Here is a 23,128-nt window from a genome sequence, read left to right on the forward strand (position 1 = left end):
ATTGATAAAATCTCAGTTCTCTAATTTATCTTTATCTTTTTATGTATAGAGAGAGAGAGAGAGAGAGAGAGAGAGAGAGAGAGAGATAGGGAGGTCGGTTGGGTGTAGATAGATATATAAATATAGTTGTTTAACTTTACGTAGAGTGTCGATTTTGAGAGTGGAAGATGATTTGCAGGGTGTGGGAATGCTGGGCTTTCGGGAGTCATTTGTTCCACTAAACGAGGTCGAGAGTTCCAATGAACCCAAGTGGGTAGAGATAGAAAAAATTAGAGAGAGAGAGAGAGAGAGAGAGAGAGAGAGAGTAGGGTTGGCTTGGACTTCTCCCAGTTGGAATTGTGGGTTTTTGTCTCAGTACAAAGACTAAATTGGAGCTATACGTGTAGTTTTAGTATGACACTCGTGTCCCTTTAATCTAGTTTATCGTGATGTGAGTTAACATTATTTTTTTATAATTATTGTGGTAATACTTGATTCTGAAGTGTTGGAATGTGGTGTTGAGAGTCAGAGTCAGAGTCAGACCATCCTAAAATGACCACTGCCAAAGGGGTGACAAACAACAACAGCTATATAGCTCATTCTTTAATTAATTTGTTTGCCTATGTTTTGACACATAGACTAAGACTACACCTAACTAGCTATACCTTATACTAATTTATATAAGTATACCTTGTATCGTTCTCAAGATTTTTCTCTTTTCAGCCTCTCTTCTCTTCTCTTCTCTTCTGTTGTCTTTTCTCTCATCTTCCCAAAACTACATTCTTCTCTGCACAAATGAAAATCTAGAGAGAAGGATATAAGAGATAGAGTTGCACTACTTGGCTTTTGTTCCAAACCCTAGCTTTATAGTCCCCTAGGTAAACATTTATACTAATGTTTTCCTCTCTACTGGCCTTTTGCTTTTTGTTGAATATATTTGTCTTAACATTTCTGATATCTATGCGCAGGAGAGGTTTTTGATTCTTTAGAGAAGAGATTGATCAAAGAAAATGGGTTCCATGAATTCAAACAACTGGCTTTCCTTTCCTCTTTCTCCTACTCATTCTTCTTTGCCATCACAGCTCCATCCTTCTCACTCTCACCAATTCTCTCTAGGGTTAGTCAATGATTCTATGGACAACCCTTTCCAAAACCAAGGTAAAAACCCTCCTCTTCCTTTTCACTTTCACTTATTATTTTTGGGTCTTTTTTTTCTTCCCCTTTTCCTTCTCTCTATATGTAGCTCCTTCTCACTCAGTCTTATTGTACATAAACCTTGTAAATTTACAGAGTGGAATTTGATTAACACCCAAGGGAGCAATGAAGTTCCAAAGGTGGCTGATTTTCTCGGCGTGAGCAAATCCGAAAACCACTCAGATCTTGTGGCCTTCAATGATATTCAGGCCAACGATTCGGTCTCCGATTACTTATTTCCCAACAACAGCATAGTCCCAGTACAAGACACAGTTGTAGCCAATTCTAGCAGCTATGATTTCCAAGAAAAATCCAACAGCCTTCAATCGTTGACTCTCTCCATGGGAAGTGGCAAGGGCTCTTCAGCATGTGAAACCAGCACGGAAAATACCAGCATTGCGACTGTGGAAGCTCCCCCAAGAAGGACTTTGGACACATTCGGACAAAGAACATCTATTTATCGCGGCGTGACAAGGTGTGCCTATTTCCATACTAGCTAGCTCTCCTTTCAATTTTATTCCAATTTTGTTATTTTAATTATATAACATTTTAAACTTAATGTTTATGTCATTTTGAATAAGTGCAGGCATAGATGGACAGGAAGGTATGAAGCTCATCTTTGGGATAATAGTTGCAGAAGGGAGGGACAATCGAGGAAGGGCCGCCAAGGTATGCCTTATTCTTCTACCAGCTAGCTAAGCTAGGTTTCTTTTTTGCTTTGTACAGTTTTCTTTTTCCTCTAATGAGATCATTAATGCCACTGATCATTACCTTCATCTCGTTTCATGGTCATCTTTGTTTCCTACGTGGTCTTTGCAGTGTACTTGGGTGAGTTCCAATTTCTAACTAGCTATATTTCTTTATTCGCTTTATTCTAAAGTTAATGATTTTGAAATTTGTTTGGATATGAAGCAATTTATTCTTTATCCTTTTGGGAAATTTTCTCTTATTTCCTGTAGGTGGGTATGACAAAGAAGAGAAAGCAGCTAGGGCTTATGACTTGGCTGCATTGAAGTACTGGGGAACTTCTACTACAACCAATTTTCCAGTAAGTTTATGCCGAAAAGCGAATCAATTAGGAAATCAATGAAAAATGTGACAAGAATAAAATAAAGAAAAGAATAAGCAAGTGCAATGTTAATGTATATCAATGGCTTTTCAAGTGTCGTGCCTGTTGCAGATCAGTAACTATGAGAAGGAGGTGGAGGAGATGAAGAACATGACAAGACAAGAATTTGTGGCAGCCATTAGAAGGTAAGTAAATGAGATAGATCAGAAATCCCTTAAGCAAAATTTTCAGAGAATCTTTGTTCGTTATTTATTTATTTATTTATATAATGGAAGGTCTTCACTTTGCTTTTCACTTAATTAAATTTTCAGGAAAAGTAGTGGCTTTTCTAGGGGAGCATCCATGTATCGTGGAGTTACAAGGTACAAAAAAACTAGCTATAGCTAGCTAGGCATGCTTTGTCTCTTTGTCTCTCTCGTTGTCTCTCTTTCTCTCTCATAGTACAAAACAAAATCTTTGTTCAGGCATCATCAACATGGAAGATGGCAAGCAAGGATTGGCAGAGTTGCCGGAAACAAGGATCTTTACTTGGGAACTTTCAGTAAGTCACTTAAATTACACCATGCACCCATTGCAATTAATGCATTCTATATATTTTCCACAACCAAACATACAAACCTAACAATACTTGTAGAGAAAAAAAAAAAACATTCTGAACAAAACTATGTAGGATTCATGTAAAAGTATTAAGTTTGTGATAAGCACGGTATACGCGGTCAGTAAATATGAAACATCAAACATTACTTGGTACGTAGGTACTGAGGAGGAGGCAGCTGAAGCTTATGACATAGCAGCAATAAAATTCCGAGGCCTAAATGCCGTGACCAACTTCGACATGAGCCGGTATGACGTGAAGAGCATTTTGGAAAGCAACACCCTCCCAATAGGAGGAGGAGCAGCCAAACGTCTCAAAGAGGCTCAAGCCCTGGAATCTTCTAGAAAACGCGAAGAGATGATAGCTCTTGGTTCCACCTTTCAATATGCAGCTGCCGGAGCCACCAGCTCATCAACCTCAGCCGGTCGGAATTTGCAAGCATACTCATTGATGCAGCAGCAGTCAACCTTTGACCAAGCTGTACAGCAACCATCTCAGCCCCTACTTTCTCTACAAAACCATGATATTTCTCAGTACAGCCACCACCATGACCCTTCTTCATACCAAAATTACATCCAGACCCAGCTGCAGCTGCACCAGGCCCAGCAGCAATACCAGCCAACCCAGAACCCTCACCACCAGTTCTACAACAGCTATGGGCTTCAGAGCACACACCCAGCTTTGCTTCAAGGTCTCATGGACATGGGCTCTGCTTCTGGGGTTATGGATCACAACAATGGCAGCTCCAGTGGGAGCTATAGTGCAGGAGGGTATTTAGGTAATAATGGAATTGGGTTGGCTTCAAATTCATCAGCAAGCAATGCAGTGGGGTCTGCTGAAGAACTTGCACTTGTGAAGGTTGATTATGATATGCCTAATGGTGGAGGAGGGTATGGGTATTTTTACAGTGTGGAATGACTGAGAGGCATTTTGTTTGGGAGAATTGGTAATTTGTGATGTGGGGGAGGGGAGATTAGTAATTTTGTGATGGGAGGATTAAGCATGGTTTAGGAGCAATTTACTATCCCTATTTTTATTTTTGTTCTAGTATTTTCTTCTCTTTTTTGGGTTGAGAACTGACCATAAATTAATCCAATTGTGGGGTAAAGATCAGTAGGATCAGTAGTATATGGGTGCAAGTGGAAGTTGGAACCCTAAATTTTGTGTGCAGAAGAAGACCTAGCTATTGCACAACTGCTGATGTAATTCTACTTTTATTTACTGTATGGACTTGTTGCTTTTACTACCAAATCACAAAATGCCATTACAGTAATTCAACACAACTTTGTGTTTGTGTTTTTGTATTAGTAAGTTTTTTAGGACACCTTTAAAATCAGAAATTCAAAACTACCATCTACCAAAAAAAAAATAGGCTTGATAAGGTCCGGCCTGCTGGGAGTCCGAGATGACTGACCCGACCCAATTTAGACTCCTTCCCACATTCAATCACAGCAACTTATTATTTAACCCTAGCGTGCTTACTTACAAGTTACCACCCCCTCTCCCCTCCTCCATCATCAGTGTTCTCTCATAGATGAACTTCTCGTTAATTCCAGTCTAACTGAGGTTGGTAGTTTCTCCTTTTTTGAAATTTTTTTGGAAGTAGCAGTTTTTTATCAACTTTTTGCTGATCGAAGTCATTAGACAATCTGATTGATATCAGTATACTCTGAGTTTCAATTTCCATTCTTCTTTCTGTTTCATGTTTCTGTCCATTCTTCTTAAATTTGGGAAAAACAGTTGGAAGCTCTTTTGTTTAATCATTATGGAGTCCCTCAGCAGAGATTGTTTTATGATGACATGGGTGGTTGGTTTGTAGTTTATTTGTATTGCAAGTCATGGAGGGTTGGACCAAAATTTTGATTTGGATGAGTTTATCTATAAAACATTTTTTAAAAATGGAAGAAGAGAGAAATTATGATCCCTTAGCTTTGAGTTAAACATTGTACAATATAGTATAGAGGTCAGGACAAAGGTCTGTGACTGGCATTGGCTAAGCTTAGATTATACTGCTAATAACAGTACTAATTTATTTCCTTTTTGTCAAATTATCTCTGTATTTGAGGCTTTGAGTAGTGGTTAGCTGTTCATGTCTTTGAGTGAGGCTTCTGATACATATATTTTGGTTGATCTTTTCGTTGTTGAAATCAGAGTCACGGCTTTCAACATGAGATCAACATCATCTCCACTTCAATCACAAACCAATCCTACTATTGCCACGGAGGAGAAGCAAGAGAAGAAGAAGAAGATAGGATCAGCCAGTTGCCAGATGACATTCTTGATCACATCCTATGCTTCCTTCCTTCAAAGGCAGCCGCTAAAACAACCGTTTTGTCTTCAAGATGGAAGCATCTGTTTTGGTCTACAGTCACTAGGCTCAACATCAACATGCACAAAGAGTCCACCAAGCACAATGTGGAGCCAGCCATTCGATTATTTGAGGCTCTTTTCAAATGCAAGACACTTATTTCTGCTGATATTACCACCAACTTCTTCCATCTCCCAGAGATTATTTGTGTGCCCAAGTTGCAGTTTCTCCACGTAGAAGTCACAGAAAACATTGGCTCTCTAATGCAGGGTTTCCATAGGATTGTGGAGATGCAGCGCCGCAGTTGCCCGACATTCGAAGGCTTCATCCCCATCCTATCTGCAAACAATCACCTGGTATTGTGCAACACCAAAACACCAAGAGGGGAATATTTTTTGGAGATCGAAACCGTTGGGTCGCTTGGGGAGTTAGGATGTGCTGCTAAGAAGAGGAAAGAAGCTGCCTACGTATATGCTGATCGTAATTATAATATGGTGGCATATGGTGGTTAGTTTAGTAACTAGCTTGCTTATATTGGATTTGAATATTATATCATATTACAAATAACTAGCTTACTTCAAACACTCAAATTGGATTTGAATATATATCATAATATGATGCCACACATCAAGTGCTCATAATACTAAGTTACTAACATGTTGCCCCTTCATCCAAGAGAGAGAGAGAGAGAGAGAGAGAGAAATGCAAAGAAATTTTCAAGTTGGAAATAATTACAGTGCAAAAAGAGGTCTCTTCTAGCTTAAATCAGTAACCCTTAAACCTCCATACCATGTCGTTTTGGAGAAGAATCTCTTTGAATGAGACATAGACAAGAATATAAACATTTTACAAATTGTGAAAGGCAATAGATGAACACAAAAATATAGAGAAAGAATTAAATTTGAATATGAAAATATCAAACCAAGCAATGCTGGAAAAATGAGAATCGAACCTATAACCTAGAATGCATGGATAAATATGTTCTTAATCATTTCAGCAACGTTTTTTCGGTTCGTCCAAAATAATATTATTTGTTAACTAATGGTGGGCAGAATTGGGCCTCCAGCAAACCTTATTGCTCCAATTGGATAAGGCCTTCATCTTGGGTCAACTTTTTCTAGCATTCGACCTCTCATTTATTTATTTATTTTTCATGAAGAAGTTTATAGAAACCAGTTTAAAATGAAAAAAAAAAAAAACCATCATCTAAAAAATTAATAAAATTCTGTTGAAAGTGGCGAATGCCAAATGCTATGATACAAGAAATGAAATCTATACAATTGAAGGAGAAGGTAATTCAGAGAAGCACAAGAAAAGCTCTGTCGCTCCGTAAATAATCTTTCCGTCTCTTACTTTGTGCAAGATTTTTGGGCTTTCATCAATTCACCGTTGAGGTAAGCTCTGCCAGATTTGTAAAATTCATCCTTTATTGCTTCTTTCCTTCAGTCGGATTTATCTTTTATTTTTTTCTGTGATTTCTAATTGGATCGCAATTAGGGAATTGGAAGAAAAATATTAATGTGTTATATTGGTCGTGTTGTTGATTAGTTGGGATTGGAATTGTGGTCCAGTTGCAATTTGCAGCTTACAATATGTGATTTTCCTTTTTCTTGTTTTCTTTTTTCTTTAAGGGCTTGTGATTCTGGAGGACCCATTGATGGTTTTCTGTAAAGTTAGCTCTTTTTTCTGGGTTTACACGTACATCTGTGACTTTTATTTCTGGTTGTAGGTGGTGAAAAAATAGGTTGAGTTTATATGTTCTGTGAAATTTGGTTTTCTATGTCAATATCACAAAGAAGGTGGGGAGTTTTAAGATTAGGATAAATGTTGTTTTTCAATCACTTTGGAGCTGAATCTTGTTTCTTGAGAAATTAAGCTTTTCTAAGACCATGGTTTGTGTTTGAAGTCAGCCTATTTTACTCTTTTTTGGTGGGAGTTTAAGATTAGGAGGAAAGATGGGTTTTTGCATGCAAAAACTTCATTTGTTTATTTGTAGTGAACAAAGGCAGGCGGTACTGCTCTTGTTTCCAGTAATAACTATCTGATTCTTTTAGTTTTTCAGCTTTACTATTGCATTGCTCCTGATGCCCAGGCAATACAAATCTATAGTATAACTGCCTTCAGTATAACACACATATCCTGATTTCTCTATCGGACAATCAGAACTCTGTTACAGCCATCACTGCTGGCATGCCGCGTTGGTGCATATCAATGTAGTATTGCTGCATATGTTTATAGCTTTAGAGATGTGTATCAAGGAGGAGTACTAGATTGAGGAGAGAAAGCGTTGCACATTTCTAAAAGCATTAATATCATCTACCATTCAAAATGTGAAGAAATGCATAACATATGTGAATATCTACTCTGAAAATTGTAATATAAATTTTAAACCTAAGTTGGGAGCCATAAATACTAATCGATTAGGTCCATCCAGTACTCAACACTAAATTTAACTTTCTGGTACTCGTAATTATATCTGTGATCTATCATTTGGATGTCTAGAGAAGTTTCTGATGTTGGATTCTTGTTCTTCTGTTACTGATAATGATTGTGCATGAAGTACAAATAGGTTATTGTAGTTATTTCCGTTGATAGCTGCATTTCTATGGGGCAATCAGACACACATATTACAAAGTAATTCAGTGTATATGTGGAAGAAACAGTGACCAAATTAAGAGTATTGTCATTGTGTAGTTTGTACTTACTTTTGAGTGGTGGTTCCCGACCAGATGATTGGCATCTTGTTTAGGCTCCTGTGTGAAATGATCAGTACTGTTTATTGGTTGTGGTTTGAGCAGTGATAGTCCCTACCTACAGATATCATTTACCGTCCCAAACTGTCATTGATCACATCTTGTGAATAGTCAAATTGATTGCAGCCTTGAAATGGTTTAAAATCAACTAAATCCTTAGCTATGAGTTATCTCATAGTTTTCCCTCTTTTCATTTATGAGTTCCTTACAAGAATTGGAGAACCAACTTTACGTTTCTGATTTGTAGTGTTTGTTTTCACAGACTAAAATTATCTTAGTATGTGTTCTTACTGTTCAGAAATTAAACCAAATTATATGCTCTTACTCTTTCTGCTGAGAACTAATATAATGTTCTGTTATCAGCATACGAGGTGACAAACAAAGTGATGGTGAAAGCATACACGCAAGAGTACACATACAAGCACCCATGGGAGAGGGTGACTTCTGCATCTTGGAAAAAATTTGCTGATCCTGAAAACAAACGCACTTTGTCACATATCCTTGAAGTTGACACTCTGAACCACAAGCTTGATCCTAGTACTGGAAAGCTTTACACCACACGTGCAATCACTGTCCATTCCCCAGGACCATGGTTTGTTCGCAAAATTGTTCGCCAGGATGTCTGCCACTGTGTTGAATCAACGGTTGTGGATGCGAAAGAACGATCAATGCAACTCACCACCAACAATATCAGCCTCGAAAAGTTTATAGAGGTGGAGGAGAAGATCAGGTATGATCCCCACCCAGAAAACCCAGATGGGTGGACAATCTGCCGACAGGAGACTAGTATCCGAATCAAACCATTATCAGCATTGGCATCGATGGCAGAAAAGGTTGAACAACGCTGTGCTGAGAGGTTTGTACAGAATAGTGCAAAGGGTAGAGAGGTTATGGAGAGGATATGCAAGTATCTTGAAGCTGAATCTAAAGGGCTTGCTAGATCATAGGGCATGTGAACTCTTTCCCAGTAGAAATAATAGAAGACTGAAAGAGTGTAGAACCTGGACTTTTAACCTTGAATCTCTTATTGGTTGAAATTTTGATGCGGTAAAATGTACTGTTGGGAACATTAATTTCCCATTAGATTTAGTTTTTGCTTTGTGTATCTAATTTTCTATTTTTATTTCAACGATTGCAGTGACTTGGTGATTTATATGGGGTGAACTCATTTGCAATCTTGTCTATTGTAAGAAACAAGTTGACTGCATCATTGAGAACTTTTCTTGGAATATATACTTGGAAGATAATTGACCAAAAGTGTACACTCCATCCTTTATTCTGTCCTCCTTTGAGCAAATGCAACGTTGGCTTTGTGACCAATCTTCTTGGTGCTTTTTCACATTTCAATGGTCATTTTATTTACTCAGGTATCGCCACGTAATAAAGAATATATTTTATGATGCCTTGAACTTCTTTGGTTCACGAATTGATCTTATTAAGAATGAAATTTTCATGTCTAATTCCACGAAATAGGAATAGAAGATGTTCTAGGAAATAAGGACCCATGAAAGCCCATTTTGCCCTATTCCCATATTTGATTTGTGTTACATTAGCAGGAATGAAAATTAGTAGTGCAGCTGAATATCTTCCGGCAATAAGACTCCTCTTATGGGTGATCCATGACACTCTATTTCCCCTTTTTTGTAAGATTACTTTGTACTTTCAACTTTCCCTTTATGTTTTAGTGATGGATGACAGTAGAAATATTGGGACATTTTAGAAAAAGCTTTCCCTTATTTATTTTTAGATGTTTTAGTGATTTGAAGGTTGAGTGGTTTTTTTGTCTTTTTAAAAAGCTTTACAGTGAAATTTTTATGTCTAAAACCTAAAAAACCTAATATTTAAGTTCATTCAAAACTGATCACAATCATAAACGGAGCACTCTTTGATTAAAATTATGCCTGAAAACCTAATCGACGAGAAAGGAAGGGAAAACAGATTTATGCATGGAAACCACATCGATAATATACAATACCAGTCATTGTGTCCACATCTGAGAATTGCGACTGAAATGTACTACACGAAAGAAATGCCATATAGACAGCAAGTAGACACATTAAGAACATTAACCCATAACCATGTCCACCAAACAAGCACAGACTACAACACATAAAGTTCTCCCAATCACAACAAATACAGAGTTCTTCAAAGTGCTGAGATGTCCATGCCTTCCCCAGTAGGACATAACATAATAAAGGGGCAAGTGCTAAGATATTGCAGCAGACTCTGAAGCCATCTCCTGGATGAAAACAAGCATCAATTCCGAAATTTGAAACTTCACCACATCAGGCTTAGATTTTTTCAAGCTTATCAGCCTTTACAACAGGGTTGGCTTTAGCAATCACATCGCGTGCAGCAGTGTGGTAATCATAAGGGCAGTCATGTTTGTCTGAATAACGATGTACTGCACAGAAAAGGTGACCACACCGACAATTGAACCCTGTTAATCCAACTCTCTTGTTGCAAGTTCCGCAACGTTTTGGGCCTTCTGGCTTTGCCTCACCACTCCCTCCTGAACCTGAACCAAAGGAAAAGGATGGTTGTAAAGAGATAGTTTTTGGCTCCACCAGATGGGCTTGAACATCCACACCAGCAGCAACAACAGGTTCATTTCCATTGCTGTTTGATGTTCCATTGACAATGTTTCCAAAGGATGATGCAGCGAGCTTTGCCTGCTCCTCTTTCAACATCATGTCCTTGTGGCACTTGGAACACATATTCCTAGTAGCCACACTTCCAAAAAACCCACAATTGTTTACACACAATATAGGACCCTCGGGGTGAGGTTGACAGCCAGTCTCCTCATGCTCCATCTTTTCAACTTACCTGCAAAGAGAATACCTGAATAGGGAACCAACAAATCAATGGGGGACAGCTAAGTGATGTAAGATATAGGTGAATTGTAGATTTAGGCAGTTTAGCGGAAGCGAAAACAATGAAAACAGAAAATTAGATGAATAAAGATAGGTCTGGAATCACTCCAGGGTCTTCACACCCCTTGGCTTCACACCAGAATTCCAATATCTGGAAAATAAACTTTAATGCAATAACTCCACTCCGCTCCAATGAACTACATGGGGGTATTTATAGCAAAACCTAGAGGCAATAGGATAAAAAATCCCTTACTAAAACAGAAATCCTAACCCAAATAAATTAGGAAACTAGAAATCCTACTGAAATTTGGAAAACTAGAGAACCTAGGAAACTAATAAATGATGTCCACATCACTAAGAGTGGAAACCCAAACCCCACGCCCAATCTTCCTTTCAAGATTTGATTTCTAACGAAAACTACTGTTATTGTAATTTAATGCTAGTTTCATATACCATCGAGAAGACTAAACTTTTGTTGAAAAGACAACTTGTGATACTCTATCTGATTATCATGTCACATGATATCATAGAGGTCAGGCAGGACAACTCATCGTTAAATAGACAACATTTATATTTCAATCAAGCATATAATAGAATAATATTGAAAATATTGAATGATGTTGAAAAATTTACAAATGCATTATTGTAGAAACCCAAAAGTACATTACACATGCCAATTCAATAAGCAATAAAAAAATAGCAAACTGTTATTTGTAGGCATATACACACATGTATTGGTGTAGTGTTAGAAACAAGATCTTTATTACAAGACTTGAATGGCCATTCCTCAAACCAACCATGTCACGTATTGTAGTTAAGCTACATAAACACCTACCAATTAACTGACAGCAAATATATACAGCAAAACTTTTTAAAAATGAAAAGAACAATGAATTTTTCTTCTTTTAACCTACTTATGTGTGCCAAACTTCAAATACAAAGCTCAAACTTTTAACCAATTAGCAATTCCGATAAACTCACAAATTACCCAACACCGGACCTTGACTTTCAAATGTTAACTATTGATCCAAATAGTGAAATCCACACAAAAAAAAATCCCAAATTATAAATTTCCAAACGCTACCTCCCTTATCCCTCAAGAACAAGAACAGCTAAAATCAGAAGAAAAGAAGAAGAAAAAACCCTACTTTTTAGTCAGCTATACAAGCGCATATACATATGCATACAAAGAAACCCTACCCAATTAAAGAAAACCTCTGAAACAGATTCCTGAGCTCAGAATCGCATCGGACACCAGGCCCCTGTTCACCAAAAGAAACCAAAGAACCAAAAATTCAAAACAGAGAATCAGTAAACGAATAAGAAGATCGAAAGAACCCCTCGATGAAAAGCCAATACAAGAAATTCAAAGAGTAAAGAAAAGGGCGATTTTCAAAACCCTAACCCTATCAGATTTTGGATCGCCGAGGACAGAGCGGAAAAGCTAGAGACGTGTTTCTCTCTTTTTGTGCTCGACGCTCCCTTGCTATTTAATAATTTTCTCTTTCTATTAAGAAACCGACGTGGCCATATTTCATTGGCTTCCGGTCTTACCTTTATTGGAACAATTTTCCTCTTTTGTCCCTTTTGTAAAGCGCTAATAACCGCCTTGCAAGGTTGGGAATGCTGGTGAGGTTAGGTGTAGTGGTCGGTTAATCACAATGCTAATGTTGGGATTTTCTCTAACTTTAAAGTCAAAAACAATAAATATCCTTTTTTTATATCAATCCCAATCCAATTCCCTATAAAAATAATTGAAAGGAGCTCACAATATGCTTTTTTAACTCAAAATATCTCGTTGAATTGCCTATTTTTAGTTAGTAGATTATTACAGTACATTTTTAATGTGCAATTATGACCAGTTACATATTCATAACTTGTATCGAACCACAGAACTCTAGCAAAATATTGTATTTATCAAATTTAGTTTCAATATATAGGTTTGTAGGAGAAAAAGCTTAACAAATCTTAATTGGTTACTTATCTCTTACTCCTAACATTTTCAAAATCTCTATTTCTATATCCCCCTAAAATCTTGTCACTTTGCATATGTAGTGAGGTAAATGTCAAATTGATAAGACAAACGAAAACTGAAATATAAATGGCAGCTATATATATGCTTTTCATGCATCCTTGTACACTTAGCTATGGCCTACCTTGACAAGCTATGAATCTCATATGACTAGTGACACATCAACCACATGGTAGTAATAATGGTATCCATGGAACTCAAAATGCAAGCAAAGATTTGTCTTTGAAATGTATTTAATCAAACTCAGGTTTGCAATTAAACCTGTCACTAAAAGACCCTCTTTTCTTCCTTCCTTTGTGTTTGTCTCAAATCTTCTATCTTTTCATATACTTTCATGCCTAGCCTTTGCAATTCCAAAATCTTCACCAACGAGAATTGGTTGAGTTGGTAAAGTTCGAGTCCTGCTACCGACAATCCTTTTTTGTTGGTAATTTATAAAAACTCAACAAACAAAAAAAAGCTAAGATCCCATTTATAAGTCCTCAAAAAGGTATTAGTATGTCATGGCCATTGATAGAGTGAAAGGAAGTTAAAGGTGCGACCATAAAAGAAAAGCAACAAATTGATCATGATCAATCAATTTAGTGCTTCTGTTGGACAATTGCGTTGCTTGATGAATATTGGAAATAGATGGCTTCACCAAAGGTGGTGTTTATTAGTATGTTTTACAAGATTTATCAAGAGAAACAGCAATTTGGTTATACACGCACAGAGCCTAATGAGAACTATATTAACATTAGCAAGACAGGTAATGGAACCTTAATTATAAAGTGTTTAGAACGTGATATTAAAAACACATTTCAATTCTGGTGCCTCAGCCAGGACTGGATTTATTGTGTCAAACAAATCCTATCGGCCAAAATCTTAATGTCCTCCTGGTCGATGTTTTTGATGAACTTGGACTAGATCTATTGTGTCATACAAATCACATCGGAAGGGAAATAGTGGTAGGGACGTATTGCAAATTAAGCAAAGAGATTAAAAAGATAAAACACCAAGAATAAATAGCTTCATTTATTGGAAAATATAATAATTAGTTACACGCAGACATCCTCCTTTTGATCAGTTGATTAGACACATTTAGTGCAAGTAAAAGGCCAACAAGGACAAGAGTGAAGCTCCCACCATAGATCCAACGACGGGCATGTTTGCAATGGAGCCACTAGGTGTCGGAGCAGATGCGGCGGTGGTAGCTGAGGGGGAAGGAGCCTCCACTGGGGCACCGACCTTCAGGCTTCCGGCAGCCATAGCTGCGGACATGCAGACTGCAACCATGAGGACGGCCAAGGCAATCTTCTTCATCTCCATTTTTGTGGGTGTGGTTGATATTGAGAAATAAGCCTTGGATATGGAAATGTTAGAGTTGTAGTTTGAACGTCCTGAGGAAAATAAGGTGGCCATGGAGGGTATATATAGCTCTCTAGCTATGGAGAGTTTTGGGTATTTTTGGAAAATAGAAGATCTGTTTGGGTCTAAAATGTTTATGGTTTGGAAGATTTTTGTGGCTTTTTTTGTGGAGTTGGTTGGTTTGTTGTGAATTTATGAGGGAAGGGTTCTTAGGTTACGTGTATGGTTTTGCATGAACGGCGGCTACTTAAGGGTACAACAAAGTACTAACAATGTCCAGATTTACAAGATGATAAAGACATATAACAAGGATGCTGAGGGTGTCAAAACATTATATTAGGTTTTTTTTTGCATTTTTACATGTATAAAAATGGAAAGGAACATCTAAAGACCTTGTTAGAGTTATTACTACCCCCAATGGTTTAAACTTACATTTATAAACAAATGATTAGATGAGTAATGATCAAACGAGAGTCTTGTGACGGTTTCGAACAAAGCATAATAGAATAGGGACTTCTCTTGTGGCAAATATTATTTACTCTCACCTTCACATCACAATAAGTGTTCAACTCTAGCCCATAAATGGTTTTTAGCTCAAATGATGAAAGCGTTTACCTATGCACCCGATGTACTGTGTTTGATTATCCCTCCCCAATATCACTTATATATCAAAAGAATTTTTTTTTTTTATCACAAAAGCGTCCCGAGGTTCCCTTTGAGATAATAAAAAATCACGCCCTAAGGTTAAGAAAAAGGCTGCAACCTAATAGTTTTGTTAACTTCATGGACGTTTTGAGATAATAAAAAAATCAAAAGAATTTAGGCCTCATTTGGCATTGATTTTTTTGGCCAAAAACCTGCTTTACGTTAAAGTTAAGCAGTTTAAGGTGTTTGGTAAAAATAAAAAATCCTTTAAGTTGAACCTTTAATACAAATTTATAAATAAACCCAATCCTAGATATGTATTTATAAAAAAATCCAAGCACTATTTAAACATAGAAATCAACCCCAAAATCAACAATTGTCATACTTTTTGGGTGTGTTTATAAATGGGTTTTGAGTGTGTGTAATGATGGGTTTTGGGTGTGTTTATAAAGTGTTCTAGGTGCTTGGGTTTTTTTTATAATTTTAGCCCCCATTTTGGGTGTTTTAGTGAAACTCCATTTTTTTAATTCTCAAAATACCATCATTCATTTTAAAAAATGACACCACCTCCACTTCCACATCCAACTCCACCACTTACACCACCACATTCACTACCTCCACAACCACCGCCACCGCACCACCACCTCCACCATCACCACCACCTCTACCACCACCACCTCCTCCACAACCAACACCACCACCACCACCACCGCCTCCACAACCGCCATCCCAACCACCACAACCACCAACTCCACATTCATCACCACTTCCACTCCATCACTACCACTACCACCATATGATTAGTACATAATACTTTTAACATTATGTCTATTTTAGTCATTATTCACAGTTACAACAATTTTATATTAAAATTTACCAAACGGTTTTGACATTTCTTTTTATACTAACAACACTTTGTTTCACTAAAACACCCAAAATGAGGGTTGAAATTATAGCACTATTTAAACATATTCATTACACACACTCAAAACTTTAAACACACCCAAAAAGTTGACTTTGGGGTTGATTTTGGGTGTGTTTCTATGTTTAAATAGCATGTCTTTATTTATAAATTTGTATAAAAATATAGTTTACCAAATATGGAGCTTCTTTACTTTATAGCTAATTAATTTTAAAGCAGAAACAACCTTTTTTAAAGTGACTGCAATTCCAAATTAGGCCTTAAACTCTCGACTTCCTCTTTTTGCAAATAAGGGCGGAACATCGTTTAGTTTTTCCTGAATTTTTCTTATACAACTTTAGCCCACCCATTAGCTCAACAGAGCATCCAACTCCAGCCCATTTTTCCAACGCTAACCCAATCCATATTAGAAACCCAGTTCCGACCATATTTGTGTCAATGGATATTATTGTTGTTATTACTTGAGGGTGTTATTTTCATTTCAACTATTAATAAACGTAGAAGACAAGATTTTTGTATGAAGTGCAAATAAGTAAAAACATTTTCGTTTGGTAAAGCATCATATTTGAACTACAATTGTGTGTGGCACTGGCAACTTGCAAGGCAACGAAACCTTTTCTCCTTTCCTTTTAAAACACAACTTTTGAACTCAACGGTCCAGATATGGCTGCTTTTACAGAAGAGAAGACAAGCCGACCAAAAGAGCCGTTGTGTTGCGGGGACCACATAAAGGGAACACAAGGCTGGCATCATATCATGTCACCTTCTTATTGTAGGGGCCACAAGACGTAACGGGAGAGTAACGTTTCCACTCTCGTACGGAATTCATATTCCAATTTGAAAATTTTAAGTTTTAGTTACGAAAAGTTAAAATTGAAATTGAAATTTTAAGTCCTATAAATACCATGTTTCCCAGTCTCTCACCTTCCTCACTCTTCAATCCACCACACACACTCTCTCATCACACTGCATTCTCTTTTTATTTTGGTCGAATAATCTGTTTCCTCTGTTCTCCTCTGTCTAGAAATGGCGCAATTTAGCAACTGCAAAGCTATGTTCTTGATGGTAATAGCCATGGTGCTTGTCTCAGTTACAGCTCAGGATACTGCACCGGCTCCATCACCGGCATTGGACGCTGGAGCCGGAACTCTGGTGACAATTTCCAGCCTATACATATACTCTCCGGTGCTCCTCTCTCTCATTGCGCTGCTTAGGCGTTAGGGAGACTTAGACTGAGACTACTATATAATTATTATGGTATTTTTTGTATTCTTTTCTGCATGTATTTGTTATTCCTTAATCTTCCTAATCATTGGTTATGGATGTTATATTGCCTCACTATAAAATTTAACACAGTACTTCAGTGTGAGTTTTTGTCATTTTTAGCCTTTATTATTGCATTTCTAACGCCCATGGATTCCATAGCCTCAAAGATGCAAGCAACCTAAACAAGGCTAAATGCCAGTAATTGAGTTTGATTAACTACTTAAAAACAACATCCTACTTCATTTCTGAGAGTCATGGCAATGGCCGTCGTCGGGATGAGGATTTTTCGGCAAAATCACATTTAAAACAACATAAAGAAGCCTGTTGTAACTTGCAAATCTGAAATACCTACTTACGGAAGTTCATAAAACTTGGTCATACCAATAATAAGTTATCATCCTTTGAGCGAAGAAACAAAATGCTCAGGTAGAAAAGCTTGCTAAAATTAGTGCTAAAATGAATCATCCTACGGTATTGACACTGCCATCATTCTCAATCACATGAGATATCCCTAACCTCACTAATTAAACAACTGGGGTTACAAGAGAAGTTTCCATTAGAGAATGTCCATCTGAAATCATCACTTTTTTGGGCAATAATGTCAATAGTGATGTGTATACGAATGGCAATTCCAAACCTGTTTGGGAAGATTAAGGTTTAAGGCTCTGTTTTGAGTTTCTGAATAGGCCTAAGTTTTGACTTCCAAACTTTTGACATTGTTGAGTGTACCCTAAAGATGCATTCATACTTCAAAAGACCAAAACATAAACCAAGATAACAAATTGTTCAGACAATTCATAACAATCAGTGATTCATGTTATTGAACACAAAAAAGGAAGATTTCTCTGTTCTCAATAATTCGAAACATCTCGAATGTAATTCTCAAAATCAAAGCCAGAAACAATAACTGGCAGCATTGCCATTCCCAATTAATGGCATTATTCATCAATAAATTGATATGAAACACTACAGAATTCATCATCAATGAGATATATCACTACAACAACAAAATTGGAACTCAAATTTCCAAACTTTTATCTCTCTTCCTCAACACCAATGCCTATTTCCGCACGGTCACCTAAGCTTAAATCAACTATCCAATTATCCAAGTGTAACCCATTTCTCCAATCAACTACTATATACTAACAAGAAGGAAATATCACCAAAACAGATACAAATTTTAGCTCTTACCCATCCATCTATTCGCTCTTGGGGTTTTCAGACTCTCCACCACCTGCCCGACCGGCCTCGAGCTTCTTCTTGTTCTTCTCGATCGCCTCAGCGACTTCACCGGGCATGTACTTCTCGTCATGCTTCGCCAAAACCTCCGTGGCGGCGAAATAGCACTCGCCGCTCCTTGCCTTCTCCGATACACTCTTCGTTGAAATCTCCCGTCGAATTTCATCCGTAAAAGGCTTGACGAAGCCCTCGACCACAACCGAGTGACCCTCCCGAAACAAATCGGGCAAGGAGCCCTTGTATCGGACCAATATATCGGTCATCAAATCGGTGACGACGAACTCCATCTCGGGCGACGAGGCGGGCTGGAGCACGCTGCCTTCGAGGACCAGACCGCCGACCCTGAACTTGCTTTTGCTAGGGTTTGCTGAGTATTTCTCTAGAGCATCGGTTGGGGTCACGTAGAAGACGAGCTGGTCTTGGAAGCTATTGAGGACGATGACAATGAAGCCCGCGATGCAGCTGAAGGTTAGTGCATAGGTCCAAAGGCGTCGGGTTTGGAGCTGGCGCGCCCGGCCCGCGATGTCGACGGGTTTGGGCCGGATCGGGCCGCGGCGAGAGGTGGAGAGGAAGCGGAGAGTGAACGGGAGAAGGAAATTTGTTGAACGTTGGAGGTGGGGATCGAGGAGTGGGGAGAAGTTCAACGGTGGAGATTTGATGAAGGGACGGGGGTGGATGGGGGTTGTGATGCGAAGGAGGTGGGATTTGAGGCGGAGGGCGATGCGATTGGCCATTGGGTTTAAGGGGTGTTTTTTTTCTCGGGAAAGTGATGGAAAATAGGGGTGAAAGTGGGGGGTTTGGAGAGGTAGTAGCAGCCCTCTCTGAAGAGAAGCTTCGAGTTATTCGGCTACGGCAGAGTTGACGAGGGTTTTTCAGAAGGATATGAAGGGAATTTGGAAAATGTTAATTCTTTTACGTTGGTTTTTTATTTTTTATTTTTTAGAATTATAAACAAACAAACAAAAAAAAAAAAAAACAGCATATGTTCCACGTTGTATTTTTTTATGAACATAAGTTTAGGGGTAGGAAGAGGTTACCCTATCTCAGGATCAAGGCATACCAAGGACCTCTTTGAGGACTTACATAGAAGGCTTAACTCTTTTTTTTATTTTTACAAATCACCTACCAAGAGAATTATTGGCAGCATGACTCGAACTTAGGCTTGAATAGCGAACAAAACAATTGTTACTGACTCAACCGACCCTTGTTGGCTTCCATATTGTGATATTTTGAATGATCCACATTAACCCTAAATGTTGATTAAAAAAATTAACCTTAAATTTAAATTAGAAACTTTATTGAATTTCAACGTAGTTTGGATTTATGTTGGCGGTATTTGATGGTGAATTTCAATATAATTTCAACTTTATTGAAAATAGTTTGGATTTATTTTGGCGGTATTTGATGGATGATATGTTTCAATTTATCGATGATCTTCTGTTTTTAATGTGTGTGTTTTTTTTTCGTCGGAATCAAGTTTCATTGATAGAAAGGCAATGCCAATTACGAGATCGTGGAACTCATAAAAATGAGTCCAAACAAATGCAATAGTAAAAGCCCACTAGAAATAAAACTCAAACAAGTATAAAGCCAGAGCCCAAAATTGACAAAAAGTCAGAGTACAAAACTAGCATAAAGCCAGAGCAACCAAAAGCAAAAACACCACCAAACACCAAAGTATCGCTGCTGCTGCTTCCATGAAGACCGAGATATCGCCATCAGGACTAGTGATGAGTGAAAGAACTACAAACACACAAAACAAATACAAAAACTACAAATCTGAAAATCCCTCACAATACATAAACCAACCATCAAAGACTCAATAACTACTACAAAAATGAAATCACTAAAGCACCAAGAGGGAACCAACAACCAATCCAAGAACAAACCTAGGAAAACACTTCCCAAAGCCAAAGAAACCAACATTCTAAGTAAGGAAGGAGGTGGTAACAACCCAAGAATGGAAGGAGGTGGTGCACGCACCTGAGCAAGAGCTCTACACATTTCCAAAGGAGACACGAAAAATTGTGTTTGGAATTAGTCGTTGTAGCCCATGGGGGTCGATAGATCCAAAAGGGAGATAGAGTTCTTGAAGAAACCATATAAGAAGGGAGGAATTTAAAGAGAGTTGGGAAATTAAAAATAAAAAGAAAGAAAGATAAAAGAAATGGAATGAAGAGGAAGATGGAAATTGGAAATTGAAAGGGGTATCAGGAGGGAGGGAAGGATGGGTAGTGACCACCTCCGCCCTTGCTGCATTGAAAGATTGAGGGTTTGATAGAGAGGGTGCGGCTTAATGTCTTACTTGTGTCAAATTTTTCACTTTTTGGATGAATTAGGGGTAAAACCCGATGAAATACAGAGTAATTAACTAGATCCAAATTGTAGCCCCACTAAGCAATACAATCAGTAAACACATGTATCAAACTTTCCCATAAATTCCCAATATATTATAGCTTGAAACCAAAGACACCATAGGATGTGAACCAAGAGTATAGAATTCTGCATCAACTTAACAGATTACGAATACCCCATATTTGAGCCTCAAATACCAGACCTTTGCACAAATTAGCAGCAAACCCATAAGTCCAATCAATCCCCAAAGAAATCAAGTATAACTCCCCCTAACCAATGCACCCAGAAGCACTTTTATGCCCAAATTTTGCACTTTTTAACCCTAACTCATTCGCAACTTCTTTTTGAGCCAACCCATTCTTGTTCATAATAATAATTCATGCTTAAGGTTTCTGCCACCTAATTGTTGTTGATAATAACTCATGCTTATTTGTAATTTCAGTTTAAAGAACTATATAAGGTGGTTAAGTCCCACCAACCTTAACATTCAACAAAATTCTAGGAAACATTTCCATGATCATACTGTTGACTATTGACTCAAGATTGCACCCACGTGCAAAGTTGCTGTCGGCTACTTAAATTGGTAGTTGGTTGATTGGCAAACAAATTGCGATGAGAATGCATTAATTGGCTAGCTGCTTGTGGGAGACAAAGCCATGCAAATATAGTGGGCTGTTTTGACTTCATAGCTGGTCTCATAACTGAAGTAGCTGGCCTTCACCCGTTGACTTCTCTATAAAAGGAGAAGCATGGCTGTTGCGTCTACCCAAGTGCAAGTAGTCACACATAGTAATAATCTTGGAAGTCAAGTATCGTATCCTCAAGGAGCAGGTAGGCAAATATATGCACACAAAGAAATAATTAAACGTACCACAATAAAAGTGACAAGCAAAATGGAAAAGTAATTTGATTTGATTGTAGTGGAAATTGAGTTTAAAAATGAAATATTAAGAATGGAATTGCTAAGGCATCAAGGTTCAATTCTTTAAACAAAATATGTTTCATGCTCTTTAATCCAAATTATAACTCGATTAAAATCATCATTGAGAAACTTTAACCAAAAGATAAAGAAATTAAAACCAATTTAATTTTTCAATGTAATCTTTTATTAATGATTGTTCAGAAAATGAAGTTGCTTAATATCTAATCTTTTAATTTAAAAGCATGTCAAGTCAGTTCTTAACAATGAGAAAAATATAATTGAACTCATGAAAAGATAATAGCACTTAACATCAATCAAAATAAAAGGATATGAAAATATTGAACAACCAAGAATAAAAGAATTTAGCAATTCATACCGTATATTGGATTAAAGAACAATTCACAAACTTACTCAAAGAACATTCCCTTTAGCCTTAGCTAGAGTTCTAGCAACTCATTACAAAGGAAAACATAAAATAAATGGATAAAGAAATCTGTCGTAGGGGTGCCCTTGCCAAATAAGTTGATGGGTGGTTCATAGTAGTCAATGAGGTGAGTGAGAAGTTAATACATTCGTGGTGGGTGATGAAGGGTTTAATTGAGGGATTAATTGGATTAAACATGTGTTGATGGTGGAGAGTTAGTGGAAAAGAAATAACGGTGAGGTAAGTGGGCGTTAAATGGCTATGAATGACATGAAATAGGCTCTTTAGCTTCAACGGTTTTGTCTTCTCTTCTCCCTCTTTATTTCTCTTTATAATCACAATAATCCCTCAATCAATTCTTCAATAAAATCCGCCAGCAATTCTCTTCACACCTAACTTGAACTTGGACAAATGTATGTCTTCATCTTTTGGCTTTCCAACTTCCTACAGAAGATAAATTCACCTAATAAGTTCACCAAATTAATATAGAAAATTCATAAATTTGGTTGGTGAGAATAAAATGTAACGACAAGTGAAATTATATTTATTAAGCCAAAATTATTTCATAAAGTCTCCAAAATAATATTAAAAAGATGTAATTTGAGACTCTCATAAATGGCAGCAACTGAAAGTGGGAGAAGAGGAGATAAAAATAGCAACAAGCCATCCGGCAGAGAGAAGAAAATTCTCTCCAGTTATCTTTGCTTTATATTTTCATTTTTCTCTTCCTATTGTGAGTGTGTGAGCTTGGGCTATTTGGGTCTTTGGGAAATTGAGTGATAAACACTATTGTATGTTGTCATTGATTATAGTGGAATACTCCGTCGTCTCCAAACTGGATGTAGGCATTGCCGAACCAGTATAAATCTTAGTGTTCTTGTTGGTGTTGTTTTGTTCTTTTTTATCTCTTACCAATTGTTATTTATTTTTCACTCAAAGTTGGTTGACACTTCAACACAACAAGTGGTATTAGAGCTCCAGTTTTCTACTGGGGTTTTGTATGAGTGAAAAATTTGCTGGAGCTATAGTGGCGTGAATAGTGTTGTGCTACAGTTCATAAATAGTGTCGGTGCTACAATCCCTTGAACAATGAACTGCTACGGTATTGTGAATAGTAACTGTGCTACAGTACCATGAATAGTGCCGAGTGGATTTGATGGTTAGGGATAAAGACGAATCTGTGAAGGAGAAGGAGTCGGCATCAT

The 23,128-nt window shown here is 37.5% G+C and overlaps 4 protein-coding genes and 1 pseudogene across 4 annotated transcripts; 2 read left to right on the top strand and 3 right to left on the bottom strand.

Annotated features, from left to right (window-relative positions):
• The first annotated feature begins 957 nt into the window (after positions 1-957).
• LOC103319992 (AP2-like ethylene-responsive transcription factor PLT2) lies at positions 958-3,991 on the top strand. Its single transcript, XM_008221593.3, has 9 exons — positions 958-1,137; positions 1,270-1,648; positions 1,760-1,842; positions 1,993-2,001; positions 2,133-2,221; positions 2,354-2,427; positions 2,554-2,604; positions 2,707-2,783; positions 2,998-3,991. The coding sequence occupies exons 1-9, from the start codon at positions 990-992 to the stop codon at positions 3,753-3,755; spliced, it is 1,668 nt and encodes a 555-aa protein (XP_008219815.1). The 5' UTR covers positions 958-989; the 3' UTR covers positions 3,756-3,991.
• Positions 3,992-6,303: 2,312 nt separating this feature from the next.
• On the top strand, positions 6,304-9,051 carry LOC103319982 (MSF1-like family protein). The gene is made up of 2 exons (XM_008221581.2): positions 6,304-6,539; positions 8,262-9,051. Exon 2 carries the CDS (start codon positions 8,285-8,287, stop codon positions 8,843-8,845), a length of 561 nt encoding a protein of 186 aa, XP_008219803.1. The 5' UTR covers positions 6,304-6,539; positions 8,262-8,284; the 3' UTR covers positions 8,846-9,051.
• Positions 9,052-9,837: 786 nt separating this feature from the next.
• Positions 9,838-12,272, bottom strand: LOC103319973 (A20/AN1-like zinc finger family protein). The gene is made up of 3 exons (XM_008221570.3): positions 12,177-12,272; positions 11,972-12,033; positions 9,838-10,739 (listed from the first exon to the last, which is right to left on the bottom strand). The coding sequence occupies exon 3, from the start codon at positions 10,709-10,711 to the stop codon at positions 10,190-10,192; it is 522 nt and encodes a 173-aa protein (XP_008219792.2). The 5' UTR covers positions 10,712-10,739; positions 11,972-12,033; positions 12,177-12,272; the 3' UTR covers positions 9,838-10,189.
• A 1,518-nt stretch (positions 12,273-13,790) lies between these two features.
• Positions 13,791-14,219, bottom strand: LOC107880161 (arabinogalactan protein 23 pseudogene; annotated as a pseudogene).
• Positions 14,220-17,862: 3,643 nt separating this feature from the next.
• On the bottom strand, positions 17,863-19,093 carry G1 (transmembrane protein G1P-related 1). Its single transcript, XM_008221557.2, has one exon. The coding sequence runs from the start codon at positions 18,954-18,956 to the stop codon at positions 18,183-18,185; it is 774 nt and encodes a 257-aa protein (XP_008219779.2). The 5' UTR covers positions 18,957-19,093; the 3' UTR covers positions 17,863-18,182.
• Between the last annotated feature and the right edge of the window lie 4,035 nt (positions 19,094-23,128).

The sequence above is a fragment of the Prunus mume genome, linkage group LG1 (genome assembly GCF_029339155.1).
Source record: "Prunus mume cultivar Tortuosa linkage group LG1, ASM2933915v1, whole genome shotgun sequence".
Classification (NCBI taxonomy): Eukaryota; Viridiplantae; Streptophyta; class Magnoliopsida; order Rosales; family Rosaceae; genus Prunus; species Prunus mume.